Genomic DNA, 20,942 nt, shown 5'->3' on the forward strand with positions numbered 1-20,942 from the left:
CTTTTGTTCATCTCTGTACCTTTAAACTAAGATCCTTTAGGCAATTGGTTCACCATATACGCTTGTAAAATTGACCCTTCTTACTGTTACTGTAGTCTGTTTGCCACATTTGTAATGTCGTTTTGGTTATTCTTCCTCTTAAATCCGACATTGGAACTTTATACTATTCCAATCCTCCACATTCAATGGCATCTTTAGCGAGTGTATCCACTACTTCATTCCACTTTAACACCGCTATGTCCTCTTACCCAAAGAAAGTGAACGTAAACGCTCTCCTCTTTAAGAAGTGCTATACGCTCTACTATTTCCGCAATAATATGACTCGTCTTACAAAGTCCATGCAAGTTTACACTGAAACTATCACTTAGAAACTTTTTCTCTGACAAGCAGCAAATATATATCAGTGATATCAGTATAGCGACTAATTCTACTGTATAAATAGCAATTTAATTTGAATAAAAGATCATTATAATAAATTCTGTTAAATTCTGCACGACGCATCAGAATTTTGCCTTTCTGTGATATTTTCTCAAAATAGGCCGATCGATTCCTCTGATTCCTCCTCTTACGTGCTGATAATGAAGGTATTTTCACTGAGTAACCGATAATCCCTGAACTATTTGAGAACACATTAGTTTTACTTGCGAATTTTTATTTTATTTTTTTAACAATATTTACTGTGTTAAAAAAAATCAGACATATTTCAAGGGTGTGAAAGTTTAACATGATAAGAGGGGTTGGAGTCAAATAATGGCTAATTGTACGCATGCCCCAGAGAAAACTGGGAACAAGGGGCGGAGCCTATATGGTAATATTCAATTAAATTCACTTGGGTAGCTTGTACAGGGAAGCTGTGTTTTAACAAACACAATTTACCAACATCTGCTTCTTTTTTAACGTGAATAGAATTCAATTTTATTTATTTTTGAAATTGTGAAGTAGAACGCACATAATAAAAATATGGATTTCAGTTAAAATTAATATAATCAGGATAAATAATAATTAAAATTAATAATTAATTCACGTAAATTAACAAATAACATGTTTTTAAAAGTAAATCTTATCCACGAATTGTATTAATGAATTTAAATTAAAAAAAGAAGACAATTTTAATTTTGTATATTTAATAAATGATTTTAATAAAATCACATCAATTATAGGATTATAATTATGTTGATGATAATTATTTGGAAAAAGATAAAAATGTGGAAGAGTTTATTCTTGAAAATTGATGAACGAGGAAATATGTTTAATGCATTTATTCAAATTATTTTTGTATTTAATGAATTATTTTATTAATTAATAATATAAAAACATGTTTAATTTAGTCGGAGTTTTTAATGTGGGAAAATAACGTAAAAAGACTTAGAACGTAGCTCATATTTTCATCTGGCGAGCAATTGCAGGTTTTAATTTCATTATTTTGTGTTTGTGAACCGCAAAGCTAAGATGGTGCTGCATTACTGGGTACCATAACACTTTTTAGTCCTGGACTCTATTTAATGGAATAAAATAAGAAATTTGGATAATGTTTGTGTCGGTAATCCCAGCGATTCTCTACATTGTTTGCCCCGTTCGACCCAACATATTTCGTTGGAGTGGTAATATAAAACAAAAAAGGATAGTATTATATCAGTACGATAGTTCTCGGATAAGTACGATAGTTCTCGGATAAGTACGATAGTTCTCGGATAACTAGATAGTGGTAATATAATTTATTATTAATTCATATAATTAGAAGTATAACTATTTCGTGGTTATTTATTTCTAGATCCGGCGGTAGAAATTCCGCGGCTTATTTTTTAAAGTATTTTATTTTTCAGTTATTTGGATTTATTTTGGTTATTATTTCTGTTAAAGTTAGAATTAATGTTATTCTTAATAATATATAATCTCTATTATTATATAAGAGCCTTAAGAGTCTACCTCTTAATAATAAAAGCCTTATATTAAAGACCATTCCCGTGAGCTGTAAGAAGCTAAACTAAGGACAAATAGCTGGATTTCAACCCGGGGTCTCCGCGTGCGAATTTAGAATAGAATAGAATAGAAAAGAAATTTATTATTCTGGGACAATTGTCCCCTAAGAATAAACATAGGTCAATTAGAGGCCTTAATAGTTAGGCCTGAGATTAAACAGAAAATAAATAAATAAATAAATAAGTATTTACAAAAAGTGAAAATAAAAATAACAGCAGAAATTAAGGAAAAAATTAAAACAATTAGAATTTCGGAGGAAGCTGAATAAAAAGGAGATATCTGAATAGACGGGATTTAAAGATGGATAGGATAGGAGCATGGCGGACAGATGATGGCAAGGAGTTCCAGAGAGAGGTAGCGCGAATTAGGAAGGACTTGTCAAAAGATGAGGTACGGTGAGAGGGAATCAGATGAGCGAGATCTAGTGTTACCGGGAATGGATGGAGGATTTAAACTTAAGGAGTTGAAAAATATAGGAAGGCCTTTGAGACTGGATGACCTGAAAAAGGAAAGAAGCCAAAAAATATTGGCGGTGATAGACAGGAAAAAGCCACTTCAACTCAGCGTAGCAGTACGAAATGCGAGTGTCTCTGGAAATGCTGAAAATAAATCTTATGAAGCAGTTCATGAGGCGCTTGAGCTAAGCTTCGAGATCACCAGAAAGACCGGCCATACACTAATCAACCATAGTCGAAATGGGGGAATATAAGAGAGGAAACTAGGAGTTGCCGGGTCTTTTTTGGAAAAAGGTGACGGGAACTATTAAACTGCTTAAGGATATGGATGGAACGACGAGAGATTTGGGAAACATGGTTTTTCTCATCAAATGGTTTTGATCAAAAGTGATACAAAGGTTTTTCACAGAGGAACAATATTTTATTGGAATATTGTAAAGGAAAAGATTAGGAAGAGGAGCCAATGATTTAAGGAGTGGGTTGGAGCCAATAACAATAGCTTTGGTCTTTTCTACATTCAGGGTAAGCTTATTGTTTTATCCAATTTAGTAACCAACACTGAGCTAATCTCTTCGCATTTAAATTTTTTAACAATACTTAAATTTAGATACGATTGATTATAATCGATTATTCTTGAATTCTGTTTTAAAAAAATTCGCCAATCATTTGAATTTGTATTAAATAAAATAAATTGGACAAGCTTAAGCTCACTACAGAGAAATGCAACTAGATATATTCGGCTTGCTAGCTGCGCTCATAGACAAATTGGTTGATTCCCCCCCCCCCTCTCACCAAACTGTATTGAAGGGATAAACTGAAATTAGAAGAGGAAACGCTGTGCGCTAAATCACATAACATATTAATCATTCAATTTGATGCTCTATGGGAACTATTATTACTCTGTCAAAGTTTTATAGATGTGAGACACATAGCTTGCTAGAGATTTTTCAAGTTTATTATAGATTAATTTTTTGTTTTACGTACCTTTTCATTGAAATTGACTTTTGTAAACGAACATTTAAATATCCATTAACCTTTTTTTATAAACAGCGCAATCATAAATGAAATTTGCATAAAAACTTAGAAATTAAAGAAAACAATTTATTAATATTTTGTAACTAATTTAATTAATAAAGGAGGCGCTACCGGTTACCTAATTGTATCTATCAGCTTATTGCTTAGTTGCATGATAGCGTCGAGTTGAAATATAAAATATTTAAAGTTTTCTTGCCCTTCCGATTTTGAGCTACACTGGGCCTCTCAAACTTTGCCCGATTACAGTAATTTCCCTTAAGAAGAAGAGACAGGAAACCAGTTGTTTTGAGAAGGGAAAAATTGATAAAAAAAAAATATCTTAGCAAGTTATAATACTTTCAATTTATAAACTTTTCTCAACTTCAATTTATTCTAAAATTCTATAATCTAGACTAATCTTCAGTAAGGTAGCCTTTGTGCCTAAATACAGGTAGAACCAAACTTCAAAATTATTAAAACAAACCTTATAAAAAATAAATTTTGAACACGATGGTTTTTTATCCTCTACATAAATAATAAATATTGTATTACCCCATTTTTACAAACAATTTGTTGGTGACCTTCTTATATAGATATGGCCCGGCTAGGCAAACCTGCAACACTTCCAAATGTTTCTGTATACTCTAACCTTAGCCCCGTTACTGTTCTCTAACCAGAGATGGGCAGAAATTTAATGACTTAAATTCCAATTAAATTAAAACAAAATTTAATTCTAATCATGATTGATCATTAATTCAAATTTAATCAATAAAAACTTTTATTTATGAAAAATAAAATAAAAATTAAATAATAAGAATTTTAATTGATTGAATTAAATTCCAAATTTAGTTTTAATCACTATTGATGGTTACATTTTTTAATTTAATCAAAATTTAAGTGATTAAGTTCTTATAACCACAACTTTGCCAATGGTTGAACCAGGATCGGGCCAATACACCTTCATTCCATCTAGTTGGTGCTTCATCACCATCAATATTATCACTTTTCTCAAACTCGGCACCATCATTCTACTAATACGAGTGGCATCATTCCCAAAGACTCTCCCCCAACATTACTGAGATTGATTCCCTTTATCCACATCTCAAAATGTTGTTGAGAAGAATGCTTAAAGATTATAGCAATCTGGTGTTCGGAATAAGTTCAGAGGACGTCTTTATTGACGTATTGCTGGGGCAATAGTTTGGTGGAATCACAATGATCAATAGCAATCGTTAACATGGTTAAACATGAGTGTAAGATAGTACTATATAAGTCTAACGAGTCTAGCGATGGTTAAATATGAGTGTAAGATAGGTCTAGTGTGTCACCAACATGGTTAAATACGAGTGTAAGGTTGACGTATATAAGTCTAGTGAGTTGCCAACATGTTTAAATGTGAATCTAAGATAGTCCTATATAAGTCTAGCGAGTGAACGACAAGGTTAAATATGTGAGACAAGGTTGAATATGTGAGTAAGATAGGCTTATATAGGTCTAGTGAGTGACCAACTTGTTTAAATGTGAGTCTAAGATAATCCTACATATGTCTAGTGAGTGACCAACATGGTTAAATGTGAGTGTTGGATGGTTCTATATAAGTCTTGTGAGTCACCAACATGGTTAAATGTGAGTGTAAGGTTGACTTATGTAGGTCTAGTGAGTGACCAACATGGTTAAATGTTAGTGTAAGGTTGACCTATATTAGTCTAGTGAGTCGTCAACATGGTTAAATCATGTATGTAGAAACTGCATTTGTGTTTACAGAAATTGCCGCTAGAGTTCTCCACCGGATGGAGTATAAAGTAAGCTTACAGCCTATTTAATGGCGGCTCACAAGCCTATTTCTCTTATGCCTATTTCAAGGTTAAACAATACAAATTCTCAACTTTTTTGTTTCTGTTAAAGTTACTTGCATAAAACAGGAAGTATTATCCCAAAAGAAATATTATTTATCGTATTTTTAATGGGATTTTTTTTTTCTTGTTTTAATCGATAGTTTATCAAATACCTATGGGAGAAATGTTGGAAAAACATTTTTAAAATTATTATTTCACTAATTTCCAAGCAGTAGCCAATCAGAATGCAGTACGGTTGCAAACTGTGGGCGGGTCATGCCCACCTCAGTGTAGTCACGCCCCACCACTAGTGCAGTCACGCCCCGTCCAATGGTAGCGAGTCAAAGCGTATTTAACAATGGCGCTTCTATACCTTTCACTTATTTTTCTAAATCTTTCATTATTTTCTGTTATTTTATTAACTTTTTTTGTTTATTTTAGAAGTAATATTAATCTTATGGAGATATTGAGAAAAAATGCTTACAAATTATTCGAAAAAAAATTATTCTTAATTTTCAAGAAATTTTTCATAAGTTAAGATCGTTTTCGCCAATATTCGACAGTTTCACTTTACTTTCTCATGAAAAGAATCTCCTATGAACACTCACATGACTTTTTCTTACCATAACTTAAGAATATAATTGAATTTTCTTGTAACTTAGAATTGCACGATAAAAAGGTCAATTTAATAATAATGGTGATAGAATGCGACACATTCGCTCTAAAACCAACTATTAATTAAGAAAGAATTAAAAGCCAAACTGACATTTAAGTTTAAGTACGCCATCAAATTCAAATTCAAATGAATCCGTTTGCCTAGTTCATAGTAAATTACAGAAAAAGCCTTTCTTTAAAATTGCACTTCAGGTGTATTGATTTTCTTTCTTTTTGAAAGTTTGGTTAGAAGTTTAATAAGTAAATACTTGGAGGTAGTAGAACTTTAAAATAATTAATTAAAACCTTAAATTAAATTAAATTTATTGTCATATGATCAAAAGTAGGATTAATTTCACCGATTAAATTCTGATTAAAATTGAACAAAATTAATAAATTAAATTTAGGATTAAATTGTGTTTTTACCCCGTCTCTCTCTGGTGCCCGCCTCTGGTTTCTACAGTATTGAATATGCCATTGGCCGTTTCTCGTAGCTGGAGTGATTTCTCGCTTCAACGAAAAGAGATTTTACATGAAAATTAAGCTAGATTTATTTAGATAATCTAAACAAAGGAAAATAATTAATCAAAGCCGTAGTTTTCTACTAAAGAATGATTTAAAAAAAAAAAAGAGATGCTGAACAAATAGAACATCATCAATTTTGAGCTTGTGATTACATCCAAATTTTACTGCACTCAGATAAAAATGAGCGTAACATTGAGTTTTGATACTTCTTTGCTCTGAAGCGTGGAGGGTGATTCTCAGTTCGAATCTCGCGTGTTGGAGAAAAAAGTGTGTAGTTCCATCAATAGTCCCTGATACCTAATTTTTAGTTACACGTTAGGCCAGGTCATGAAAATAAGGTCGAATTTGTTCGACGAGACAATGAAAAGCTGCTATAATCAAAGATTTGAATGCTGATCGTCTCGTTCGGACAATCACAACAACTTCCACAAACCATAGCCCACTTTTTACGCGCGATAAACAAAATTAAAACTACGCAGTGTTGTATGGAGGAGTTTTTGAGGTTTTATGGAGTGATTATTCCAATCTGCTGGCAACCTGGCCCATGCAATATTTTTAGAGAGCCTATGGCGGCTACCAGAGTCGCAGGGGCATTATTCCTTTCTTAGAAAACTTCCAGAATTTTAATAGAAGACCAATTTTTGGAATATTTCTCTCACTAAATTGTCCTGAACCAAATCTAAGGTGAAGAACTCAGACTTTTGTAACGTACTTGTAGTTTGCCAATGCTCCAGTATATATTTTTTTAAAATCCCACTAACTTTAATTAGTTGAATCCAAATTTCATGTGGTGAGATATATTATCTAAGTTTGGCACCACAGTATCCGAGCGGTTAGAGGCGAGGCCCACAAAGCTATGAAGTATTGTGATATTGGGTTCGATTCCTGGTCTAGGCCTTGGATTTTATTTAATGGTTAATATGAGAATTTAATTGTAAAATATGCATGCCTGTAAATAAGGACGCCTCCGTCCGCGACACCTAATTTGGTAGTTGGTAACCCGCCTATAAAAATAGGCGTTACTTTACTTACTATATTATCTGCGTTTTGATATTCCCAAGAACATCCTGTATGAAGGAGACTAAAGGATCAAGGAAACCCACTTATATAACGGACCGTTTCATAATTTCAGTAATTTTGTTTAAATTTTTTGAACACGGTAACACACAGAATTTATAATTGACAACTGTTAATGATTCTTATCAGTAAAAATTTTGTTTATCTGTAATAAATGTGCATAAATGCAACGTCGTCATTTTGACACAGATTTGGTCAAGTGTCACTTTTATTGTAATTTAACGCAATAATAATCTAGATCTCTTTTAACTTTTTTAATTAGAAATATTTTGTAATTCAACACTTCAGGGTTCCACAATAAATTTATCTGGTCGCGATGGACTTGACACTGTAAAGGAAACAGAATTTAAGTAGATATTTGGCGAAAGTTCCTTAGAGAGCTATTTATGCGAAATAGGGGAAGCTGATTTAAACTACATTTACCCTCACACACGACTTACAACGAACTGAAGTTAACAGGCGTTATCGACTACTTAACAAACGACTGATTTACAATTCTACACTAAAACCCGCCTGGACGTACTGGTATTGAACTGTGGGGTTCAACGAAACGCTTCAATCTTCAACGAATTCAATCTCTTCAGTCTAAAATACTCCGCACTATCGTTAACACTCCATTTTACGTCTCAAATCTAACTGTCCACACAGATCTGGAAATTCCGTTTTGTAGGTCCAGGTTGCACGAACTCGCTGCAAAAGTTTTCATCAGAACTTGCACTCACATTCCAAACCTCTGGTCCGCCATTAATCATCTCATCACCTTCCAGATCATCCTCCCAGACGATTAAACGCCAGTGGCCTCGCGATTTTCTCTCTTCTGAAGAAAATAGCTGATCCTGGAGACGACTTAGGGAGAGTTATCACTGGGTAACTTCTCCCCTCAATTAGTGAGTTAGTAGTGGTGTCAGTTATTGACATTGTTACTTATTGTACTCGTATATCTAGCGATAATGTAATTTAACAAAAAAACTACATTTAATAGAGAGTAGTCTATTTGGTCAACTCAGGCCAAATCATTTTAAGGGACAAAAGCGCCCCATAATTCAGAGCAGAGTTTGTGCTATAAAATTTTCTTTTATGTTTAGAATTGTCTGCACGATTTCGTCATCGTAAATAGATACTAGCTTTTGATCCTTTTTTAATGAGGGAGATTGACATAGAACCCTGAAACCTCATCAAAATCCATATTCAAGCAACTTATCTCAAACTTTGGCCACTAAAAGCGCCTCAAGTTAGTGACTTTAATAATAACTTTAGGCTCAGGTAATTTTTAAAAAAGAGTAAAATAAACTTCAACAACTAAAAGATATTTTAGACTTGATTTGCTTAGTTTTAAAAGCACTTATCCCAACTAAAGGAAATTCCACTTCAGTCCACTTAGAAACTGACTAATCTATTTCTTAACTTCGCAACATGTCCTTCCCTTACCCCGTTAATCATTTCTGTTTTGAAGCTCACTTCCGGTCTCCTTACAACAAACAGGCATTAACTGGCAAAAAAAAAAAGTAAAAGAAACTTAAGTTTAAATTGTAATATATTTTTTGTAAGGATTTCTCTCGGTTTTAACTAAGCTTTGTAGGACATAAAAGTTGTACGTTGCTTTCTAATTTTTTTTTTTACCGCAAAAATTTCTTTTCTTCGAAACACGTACTTCATGCTTCGAAGAATCCACAATTTCTTCATTTCGAATCTGCCAAAAGCAATCCTTTTAAGTTTAATGTTCTTTCAATTTGGGATTTGTTTTCATTGATTACAATTATTCAATTAACCATCAGCTCGGATTTCAGAATTAACATTTCAATGCCTAATAATGTCATCGTCAGATGTCAAAGCTTGCTTGGACAAAACCAGTTCCGTAGACTTATGAGCTATTGCGGAAGCATTTAATCGGGTACGGACACTTTGGGACTACCGGGAATGTTATGGTAGCTTAAGAGCATTCTTCCACAGTTTTATCATCTCGTACACAATCCCCGTAGAGAAAATTGGTAAGTCACTTCTTCAGGGATCTGGGCGTGCGCCTGTGGGTATCTTAGCCAAACTACTCTTAGACTGATATACTTGTCACTTGTACAATACTAATGGGGCCTGTCCGGTAGTTTGACGTGTGCAATTATTTGAATTTAGTCAAACCGCAGGCAAATTATAGCTCTTTATCGCCTAAACTGGCTACTCGTATACATTTAACACTTAAAAGGCGCTCATATTTTGTGTACCTAAATAGTATATTTCTGGTGTATACCTTCTCTTAGTGGAGTATAATCGTAAAAAAGGAAAAGGCAAGAAAAAGAACAATAAAATGTGTACAAGCTGACAATTGGTTGTTCCTGCATCAAACTGTTCGTGACGTAGAAACTGTCACAAAAATTTGAGGCGCCAAGGTAGCCGAGCGGTTAGAGGCGAGACCTGTAAAGCTACTATGAATTGTAGTACTGGGTTCGATTCCCGGTCTTAGGCCTGGGATTATATTTAATGGTTAATATGAGCAATTTACAGTAAAATACGAGGTGTGGCTATTAAATAACGAGAATATTGTTATAAAACATTTTATTTTAAATTTATACATATTTAGTTATTATCACCTTCAATATACACCCCTCCCCTATCCCTACAACGCTCCATGCGAATTTACCATTGTTCGAAACAGTGCTGGAAGTCTTTTTCTGTGAGTTCCTACATGACGCGTGCCGCTTTTTCTTTCACAGCTTCAACGGACTGAAATAGTGTTCTTTTTAATGCAGATTTGACTTTGGGGAAAAGATAATTGTCACATGGGGCCAGGTCAGGCAAATAAGGCGGATGGCCTAAAACTGGGATGTTGTACTTGGCTAGAAACTGCTCTTGACAGACAATGCAGTGTGAGCCGGCGCGTTGTCTTGATGGAGAACCCATGACTTGTTCTTCTAAAATTGGGTCGTTTTTTTCTTACTCTCTCACGGAGTTGAGCAAGACCTCACGGTAGGTTGATTAATTATAATCGATATTTTCAACCGTTTTGGACATGGAAGGGCGACCCGGGCGGTCATCATCTCCGACGTCTTCTCGGCCATCTTGGAAACGCTTGAACCACTCAAAAACTCGCGCACGTGATTAACATTCATCGCCATCAACTTCTTTTAATAAAAGATAAGTTTCAGTAGCGGTTTTATCAAGTTTTGATGCGAAATTTCACGACAATTCGTTGCTCTATCACTATGTGTAGTATCATGATTTCGGCAAAACGAAACTAACACTTCTTACACAAACGACGGTTCCGGTCAGACAGATTTCTCTACAAACACGTGAGACGTTGGAATCGAAAGAGAAGGCTTTACGCTGCACAGCTGTCGGCCATTAAGATTTGGCGCATGCATAGTTCTTCTGTAGCAGCATCAGTCTCGTTATTTAATAGCCACACCTCGTATGTTTGCTAGTCGCCACTGTCAACTGTCACCTAATTCGGTAGTTGGAGGTAAAGTCTGCCTGAAAAAATAGGCATTACTTTTTACTTTTTTTTTTACTTCACGGTCTCAAAAATTTGCAAATAAATTTATCTCGCCTTTATTATTTATTTATTTTGAGAGTGAGAAGATTCAGGTTTAAGAAGTGCCCACGGTTTTTATGTTTAGATTAAAGCTCTACATCCAATGTCCAGTGTCTAAATCGCTTGCTAAGCTTAAACAAGTCTCTTTTGGATGTTTATAAATTCTTCCCACACGCCACCGAGATCTAGACTTCAAAAATAAATAAAATAAAAGAAAGGAAATTATAAGGAATACAAGAAAAAGGATAAAGGAGAAGAAATGGGATAAAAAAAAAGGAAGCGTCTTGAGCAGTACGACGCAGAGTGTCGGACTGAGGCGCACAATGTCCGCCCTAAGTGCGTTGCCCCGGGTCTGGGCACACAAACCAGTCCTGCCCACAAGGGTAAAGCAGAGTTAGTGAAGAAATGTGGCTAGCTCTCTGGAGACATTCCCCAATTTTTTCACCTCCTCTCTTCCCACTTCACCCTCTGCGTCTTCCATACTTATCCAGGAAGAGCGAGATAGATAGATCTAGCCTTAGAAATTTCTTTTTCTATACAAGCACACTTTGTCTTAACTATTTCTAAACCAATGAAGGGGGAATTTTAAGCGGGACACTACCACTAAAGTGCATCACACACTGTTCGTGTCCTCGGGTCAGGTGACGGTTCCAGCTTAGCGGGCAAAAAAAACCAACACACGCTACAGAACTTATCTCTCCTTCTTCAAACTTCTACTATATTCTTTCTTTTCTGCCTGGCCGCCTCTATCATCGCTAATTCTTCACCCCTTTCTAAGATTCCAAACTCTCTCTATATTCCCATTCTAAACCAGCAATTATTCCTGTACCATAATTTATTTCTTTGCGCCTCTTTGAAAAGAATCTCTTGGTGATAATTTCTATTTTTATTTGAAAATTAAATTTTAACCCAATCAGATTTTCTGAATACCTTCATCTCGTAATAATACCGAAAAACAAAAATTGAATTTAATATTATGAACGGTGTTACCATTCCTCCAGCTGACATAGTGACAAGAGACTCATCTTGGAATCCCACAACTCGACTGAAACGACAAGACATGAACAGACCCTTCACTTAGCCAAGACCTCGGCGGACCTTTGAATTATCATTAATTAACTTTGATGGAAAAAAAAACCTCCATTATGCCATTATTGATCAGTTGCACAAACAATTGCAGTCAAGAAACTAAAAATTTGCCACAATTCTTTCCCACTTCCTGGTTTGAATAGTTCGAACGATTTTTGTAGCGATTTTAGGTAGGCACCTACCTATTGTATTTTATTACTACTGCGTTTTATTGCTTCTGTATTTTTTACTTCCGTTTTATTAAATAATAATTGTGAAAAACTAAAATAGTTACTTTTCTTTTTGTTCCTTTTCCAAAAATTGACATCCAAGTGAATTAAGAATTTTGATATCAGTGAAAAGTCGGTTACGCAACATCCCAGTTTTCAGCATTTACACCCCTCTGTTCGGGGTAGGGTTTTATTAAAAACCAAAAACATCCATATGGTCTTGAAGCTCAATAAATGCACAACTATCTCTGTAATTGGGTGACTTCTTGATTCATTAATCATTGAAAAAATGCAGTTGAAAATTTTAACAAAACTCATCGAGAGCGAATTTTTTAGACAGTAAAGTAATGTTTATAAGAAACGTTGTGAGGCTCAGGGCTAAGTAAATTTAAAGGAAATTGAATGCTCTTTCGTTTGGAATAAGCAGATCTGTTGTAGGATAAAGGATAGAAAAGTTGCGGTTCTTTTTATGGTGAAAAACGCGAATATCGATGGAAAAGTTAAAAATGCAAATATCTTGGACACAATTGAGAATCGGGCCAAAGTGAAGAGAATATTTTTTTGTTGAAGTTTCGACATCTTCTCTGTGTACCCCTGTATATAAAATTTATATTGAATACAAATTATAATATCTTTAAGTTTTTTGAGGTCCATGTTTAGTAAGATTTGAAAATTGTAAGAAGACCCAGATGAAATCACATCAAGGGCCGAATCCGTGCCCCAGATTGTATGATGCACATGCCTGCACTTCAAGCTACTTATTAGACTACTTGACTGCAAATTCAAACTTAACTGGAATCACAAACTAACCATCGACAAGACACCGTTGAGACCTACATGGACGTACGGAGCAGAGTGGGGCTCAACCAAACTCTCTCTAACTTCAAACCCTACTGACACTGCAATCCAAAATCTTACGCAAACTCCTGAATGCACCATACTGCATATCTGACCTCACCATTCATACTGGGCCTTCAAATCCATTTTGTCTTTGATCTAATTAAGTCTTGCTACCGCAGATATCACAGTTCACTAGCTCTCCACCCTAATCGTCTTGTCTAACAGCTCTCCTCTCCTAATCTTCACTTGAAGGTTGAAGCGGAAGTGGCCTAGGGACTTACTGATGTAATCCACGGAGAAACAGTTTCACCACTGGGTGATTACTCAAAAAGTCTTTCAATTGAAAGAACCAGTATCAACAAATTTACTAGTTACAACATTTTTGTTGTAGTTGTAAATGTTTACAATAAAAAGTGAAAACCCACCCAAAAAATGTATTATCGCTGTTCAAAGGAATCAGTTAAAACAACCCAAAGGTATCTTTGAAATGGACACCTGTTGGACGATTCTCTTAAAATTTAGAAACAATATTGACAATTTCAGTGGCATTTCTTTTTTTATTTTTTCGTCTAACTTCCGTCCTAAGAGCTTGGCGAGACTTAATAGGATGTTATTTTTGAGAAATCTCGAATTTTGGCCAATAATGTATAAAAAAAACAATTTTGCCTTAAAATTACGAACTACGAGTGTCGTTTGAAAAGTCCGTGCAAAAATAAAAACTACTTAATTTTTGGGGGTAAACCTTTTTTATTTTTCAACATAGTCTCCTTTTAGGCTTGTTCACTTCGTCCAACGCTGCTCTAGTTTGTTGATCCCTTCCGAATAATAGGATTTGTCCAAGTCTGAAAAATACATATTCGTTTCTGCAATCACCTCCTCGTTTGAATAAAATCTTTTTCCCGCCAGCCATTTCTTCATATTGGGGAACAAATAGTAGTCCGAGGGAGCCAAGTCTGGAGAATAGGGGGGATGTGAAACGAGTTGGAACCCTATTTCCAACCTAATTTTGCGACCACACTGCTGAGGTGTGAGCTGGTGCGTTATCGTGATGGAAAAGGACTTTTTTGTGGGCCAATCGTGGGCGTTTTTCTTGCAGCTCGGTTTTCAAACGGTCCAATAATGATGAATAATATGCAACTGTAATAGTTTTACCCTTTTCCAGATAGTCGATGAGGATTATTCCTTGCGAATCCCAAAAGACAGTCGCCATAATCTTTCCGGCCGAAGGAACGGTCTTCGCCTTTTTTGGCGCAAATTCCCCCTTGGTAACCCATTATTTAGATTGGTCTTTGGTCTCAGGAGTGTAGTGATGTATCCATGTTTCATCCACAGTGACGAAACGACGCTTAAAGTCCTGCGGATTCTTCTGGAACAGCTGCAAACCGTCCTTGCAACACTTCACACGATTTCGTTTTTGGTCAAGCGTGAGCAATCGCGGCACCCATCTTGCGGATAGCTTTGTCATGTACAAATGTTGGTGCAAAATATTATGTACCCGTTCATTCGAGATGCCCACAGCACTAGCAATCTCACGCACCTTCACTCTTCTGTCATCCATCACCATATCATGGATTTTATCAATGATTTCTGGAATAGTAACCTCAACAGGGCGTCCAGAACGTTCAGCGTCACTTGTGCCCATATGGCCACTCCGAAAATTTTGAAACCACTTATAAACTGTTCTAATCGAAGGTGCAGAGTCACCATAATGTTTATCAAGCTTCTCTTTAGTCTCCTGAGGCGTTTTGCCTTTCATAAAGTAGTGTTTAATCAACACACGAAATTCTTTTTCGTCCATTTTTTGAAAATCACTCGACTTCCTCGACTCAAACGAATGCCAAACACAAAGAAATAGACCGATCTGGGTGAAACTTGGTGTGTGTTCTTCCAAGAGATGCTACTAACTAAACATAACCTCGATACGCGCCAGTGGTGCTATCTCTCTGACTTTGCACGGACTTTTCAAACGACCCTCGTATATCTTTTTTTTTTTGTATTTATTTTTTTTTTTTTTTTTTTTTTTTTTTTTGGCGCATCAACAGCTGAGGTCATTAGCGCCCGGAGCTTTTTCCAGTGCACTGCCGGCCTCCGGACAGTGTTCTCTCGTTACAGACAACACTGTCCATCACCGGACAGTGAGCTGTAAGAAGCTACTAGGAAGAGTATTTATTATAAACTGATCAAAACTTAGATGATACCAAATGCAGTACAGTTTAAGCGATATTTAGGATATTTTGTTCACTTTGCTGTGCACACGCGCCAATCATTTCATATAGATTTCTATTTTAAAATCAGTTTCAAAAATTTGACGACAATGGCGACTTCTCTTTCCAAAATAGAAGGGAAAGTGCAAAAAAAGAAAAAAGAGAAGTAAAATAATCCAATTAGTTTATGACGCGCTAAACATCTAGCTTAGTGGGTTTCTCAGCTATTTGTTTTAATTAAATCATTGTCCCGTTAAATCTGCAACACAGACTTCTGCAACATTTCTCAAGCCTAACATATAGAGGTATTCCACCCGATGTTCATTATAATAATAGTAATAATAGCCACAATAACAATATAATGCAATCACATAACGCCGTAATAATAACAATAATCTAGTAATATGGCCGATCTTGCAATTGACATTATTATTAAATAAATAAACATAATATTTTGCCTAGAAATGTATATTAATTAAATAGAAGACTGTTGTTATGATGTCAACTAGATATGTGAATATATATTATGTATATTTACTTCCATTATGTGTTTGTAATAGTTAATAGGGTTAATATATTTTGCTTATATTTAGTATATCCAATTTCTAAGTAAGCTGACCTGTCCCCAAGAAAGTAATTACCATATTAGAGATTCACTTTGATTTCAATAATCGTATCTATGGCTCAAACCATTACCTATTTCTCGATAAGTGGGCACAAATTTGATAATTACACGCCCACTAATGTTTATTGAAAACATTTTTATTTTTCTATGCAATTTTTACAATCTCGACAAGCGACATGTAGTTAACTTAGTTTATAGAATAATCAGAGCGGAGTAGCCGAGCGGTTAAAGGCGTGACCCGTTAAACTAAGATGTATTGTTGGTTTAGTGGGTTCGATTCTCGGCCTTGGATTTTATTTAATGGTTAATATGAGAACTTTTTAGAAAAACATATTTGTTAGTCGCCTCCGTTCATGACACTTAATTCGGTTGGATGTAAAGTCCGCCTGAAAAAATAGGCATTACTGTACTTTTCATCGAATGATTAAAGGACTGCTCGAAAAAAGATCCAAATTGGCCTTAATGAACAAAAAGAAACCCTATAACGTCCTACTAGCCCCAATCTAAACATTAGGGCTTGAACTAGTCAAAGGCTCCAACCTTAACCGCATCCAATCCCTCAAATTTAAAAAATCCTACGCTCCTTTCTATGTTAGCAATCAGACTATCATAGATAGACCTAAAAATTCCTTTTGTCTTTGAACTAGCCAAATCTCGAGACACCACCAAATTTAATTCCAAACTTTACCTACACTTCAAACTGCCCAAAATTCAACAACCCTTCGGAATCTTCCCCAAAGTCTGAAGTATCAATAACCTCACCATCACTTGATCGCATGACAGAAAAAGCGGCATCCTTCAAAACCAATTTTTCATATTTAGGAAAACTCAGTATTTAAAAGTTTTTTGTTTTTTTTCTACGAACAAAATTAATGAAAGAGAAACGGAAGGCTACACTATTATCGGCCAATTAAAATTTAACATTTTCACCAAGGATACAAAGAAAAGATGTGCATTAATGAATGACTCTTTTAATGAGCTTACAATTATTGTTTCTACTAAATTTGTTAGTTTACCTTTCATAAAACATAAAACCTTGGTTCAACTAACGAATTGTCTACAAATTTTAATTCACAATAAATTGAAAGTAGGCGAGAATAATAGATAGATGTAAGTACATTAGTATTATATTAGCATGCGTGCGTCAATAACGGCACATTCTGTTATATAACCTCGTACAAAATTACTCCGCAAGTAGTCAAAACATTGTTACAAACACTATACACAATAACAGCTTGTTTCTAATAATAACAACAAACTATATTACGAAAAAGTCAAACAAGAAGGAGCCGCTCTGGTTGAACTAATAATAGAAAATCGCTTTTCTCGACTCAAAAATTTTGTTTTTTGGGGGAGGAGAATCAAGATAATGATGTAAACATTCCAAAGAAGGTGGGGGAGAGAGATTTCTATTAAAAGAAAAAAGAAAAACACTTTTCGGGTCTAGAAAATTAACCAAAATCTCGTTAATTTTAAAATTAATTTGCTTCCAAATTGCATAAAAATCTCTCGAACATAAGACTCTCAATATGGTTACATTATTGATCTATCTAAACATAAATACTGTGCACTTAATTCAATAATTTATTAGTTTCAATTAAATATTATTTTATTTAGATAAATCTAAAGTGAGACGATGGAATAGCGTGTAAACATTATTTTGAACTATAGCCATTGCATGAGAAGATAAATATCTTGAAATGTAGTTTATGAGCGTTCATCTTTTAATAAAACACTACATTCTTTTTTTTTTTATGACGGTCAAGTTCATGTCGAAAGTTCAAAATTACCTTAATCACAATAAATGATTGGTTACTTCATTAAGAGAACTGTAATAAGAGAAAATAAAGCCAACTAACTGCAGATTAGAAAAAAAGGCAGTGGATAGTAGCACTCCTAGCGGGAAAAAATTCAACTTCTCCGTCTATGCTGATTTGATTCAATAGGTTGTGTAAGACGGACAGATTGGGTTATTCCTTTATTATTAATGTAACGAATTTCCATTTTATTATCTAAAAATTACTGTTTTATCCAATTAGTTAGGTTATTAGTATTTTTTTCTAACTGTACACCACGTATTAGGAAGTAATGAGATCGTGCCAAATTTTGTAGATGGAGTTATAAGCGGACTTGTGCAGATCCCGGGTTCGAATCCAGTTGCTGGTCGTTAGATTTTCTCTTACTATGAGCTTCTTACATTAGTGGATAGTGTTGCTAGTAACGAGAGAACACTGTCCGTAAGTTTGAAAAAAAAGCTCAGGGCGCTTATGACCTCAAATGTTGACTCGCTTAAAATTACATAAATAATAATAAAAATTAGTCATAATAAAATCAATAGATAATTACCATGGTAACTGTTCCTCTTGAAATCTTCTATTGGCTGTTTCACTAGCATCATCATAGACTGCATGGCTCCACTTTGACTTGAACAATAATGTGAACAAATTTAGTTTTAAATTTATTTAAATTAAATAATTAACGTTCATTTTTTTTTTTCAAGTTGTTTTGTTGTCTTGGCCCAAAATATTATGGTTCTTATCAATTTATTAGTATTCTTCCTTTGGGGGGAAGCCTGAGGTTATCTCAATTAGATACCCCAGTTGGGGCAGTAAAAATCTGATATGTATGCATTTACATTGTTGATCTAGTCATTATTGTTGGTGTGTTTTACCCAAAACGTTCTTACCCTACTCCTTAGTTGGCCTTAAAATAAATATTGTGCTAATAGGGCCTTGGAGGGCGATAAAGGGGCAAAGTTGTGAGGGAATGGAAACCTATAAAAGTACCATATTTTCTTTATCGTAGCCCCACTTTGAAATGTTGAATTCGTAAAAACATTATACAGTATATTAATTTTAAGAATTTGTTTAGTGTTTCTGTAAATATTAGGCTCTCTACAAATAGTTCAGTTGTAAGTCTTTTATTTCCTATTATCTTAAGACGAAGAATTGCATTCAACTTTAATTTTAGATTTAAAGTTCTTACCAGAAAGTTTTCTTTGTGGACTTTTGTAATGATAAAGTGGTTTATACAAATTTGCCAGCATTTTTTGGGTGAACGTATGTCATTAGATTGGATGGGCAGCACATTTTGAAAACGAAAAGTTGCAGAAAATTCGAACTTTCTGTCTATTTGTTCCAACGGACTCGAGAATGCTTTTGGCCAAAGTCATCAAACTGGATGTGCCTCTTAACTGAATCAATTCTTCATGTTCTTTAAGATTTTCTCAAAAATATAAAAAGGAAGGCGAAAGACAGAGTGAAATATTAACTTAAACCTGGATAGATATAAACTTCTCTTTCACAAAATCCCCCCTGAAATATGCTCTTAAAAGAGTCTAGAGACATCTTATGTTAAGAGGGAATTTATTAGCGAGATCCTCAGATAGATAGTCATCGATCAGGCTGGATGTTTTGGTAGATGTTAGAGAGAAATAAAGATCGCCTATGGTACCGGAGCTGCAGTGTATGGGGTGAAACCTGAGATACTCATTGAGAGAGCTCTTGGGAAATACGCCACAGTCTTTCAGGCCGAGGTCTTTACCATCAAAACTTGTGCTGAGAAAAACCTGCGAATGGATCTTAGAAATAGGGAGATCTGCATCTTTTCGGACAGTCAAGCTGCACTGAAGGCTCTTACTTCCTTCAGAACTACCTCTTCCCCTGGTTCGGGAATGTAAAAAGGCCCTAGAACAACTGGTTCGGCACAACAAAGTTAAGCTGGAATGGGGAATGAAATAGCTGATCAACTGCCCAGGAATGGAGCTAACACTCCTTTCATTGGCTCGGAACCAGTCCTGGGGATTACCAAGGGGTGTGCAGTTCTTGTGGCTCTCAGAGGCTGGATCTGGAGTGAACATGAAAAGAACTGAGTGACGCTTCCTGAGGTTACACGGCTGTGTAAACAAAGAACCAAAGAGACTCTGTGCTTGGACAGAAATCAGATTACTCTGATTACAGACCTATTCACAGGGCACGACACGTCTAGAAAGCACCAGTACAAGGTGGAGGCTTATTAGCGCGGAGCCGTTGTGTGCAGATTGTGTCGAGAAGTGAAGGAAACAGCCTCTCACTTGTTGGTCGATTGCGCTATGAAACCTTTGGTTCTTTGAGACCAAAGGAGATAGTAGCGCCAAAAAAACTAGTACGCAAAGTCCTTATAACTTTCTTAGTAGGGGGAGGTTTCGTCTACTAGATCCAAAGATGGGGACCCAATAAGCCTCTTTTGGCTGCGGTCCGTGGGGCATAGGTCTTGTCCCGGTTTTTTAATCTTAATCTTAATGCATAAACAAAAGAGTACTGCTGTATTTATCCCGGTTGGAGGAATCCTACTTCACGGTTACTTTCAACTGTTCGGGCTTGGAGAACCCTAAACTCATCACTCACATTCCAACAGTCACTTTGTACACTTCACAGTTGACTACAATCTGTAAAACAAACCAGACACTAAAGGAGCCTCAAGATATATTTGATAGCAGTGGATCAAAAGACTCTACAGCCTATTGATTGCTTGAATATTGAATATTCACTGATTGCTTATAACTAATGAAAATAATTAACAAAATAAAATAAAAATGAAAATAACATTATTATTTAGGGAACGATCATTTTTATAGAATTTTTACCATCGAACTTGGATTTGCGAAGTCTCTACCAATCTTTTTGTCAAAATCGAATTTAGAAACTGTTAGGTATCGCCTTAAATTAATAATTTGGATCTTTCTATGTTTCGAGTCCATATATTTCAATGTTGAGCTCTAAATAATTTAAAAATATAAACACATCTTTATACAGTTTTTTTTTGTACACATCTGTCGGCCATTTAGAGAATATAAAACCGTGCAGTTTCAGAAAGCATAAATTATTGTTACAATACAAAACTAATTTAAGGCCTTTAGTCTAATGGTTCTTTT

The 20,942-nt window shown here is 35.1% G+C and overlaps 1 protein-coding gene across 8 annotated transcripts in view; it reads right to left on the reverse strand.

Moving 5' to 3' along the window:
- The window catches only part of Eip93F (Ecdysone-induced protein 93F), a 356,990-nt gene that overhangs the window by 153,303 nt on the left and 182,745 nt on the right, over positions 1–20,942 (reverse strand). For 5 of the 8 annotated variants that reach the window (XM_074114090.1, XM_074114094.1, XM_074114098.1 and 2 more), the window contains exon 2: positions 18,377–18,453. The exons of the other annotated variants lie outside the window; for them this stretch is intronic. In XM_074114090.1, coding sequence (XP_073970191.1) covers positions 18,377–18,440 — 64 coding nt within the window. In that variant the 5' untranslated portion in view covers positions 18,441–18,453. The remainder of the gene's footprint in view (positions 1–18,376; positions 18,454–20,942) is intronic. 8 annotated transcript variants of the gene reach the window in all.

This window comes from Rhodnius prolixus, unplaced genomic scaffold (genome assembly GCF_049639745.1).
Source record: "Rhodnius prolixus isolate KJV_2025 unplaced genomic scaffold, Rpr scaffold_7, whole genome shotgun sequence".
Classification (NCBI taxonomy): Eukaryota; Metazoa; Arthropoda; class Insecta; order Hemiptera; family Reduviidae; genus Rhodnius; species Rhodnius prolixus.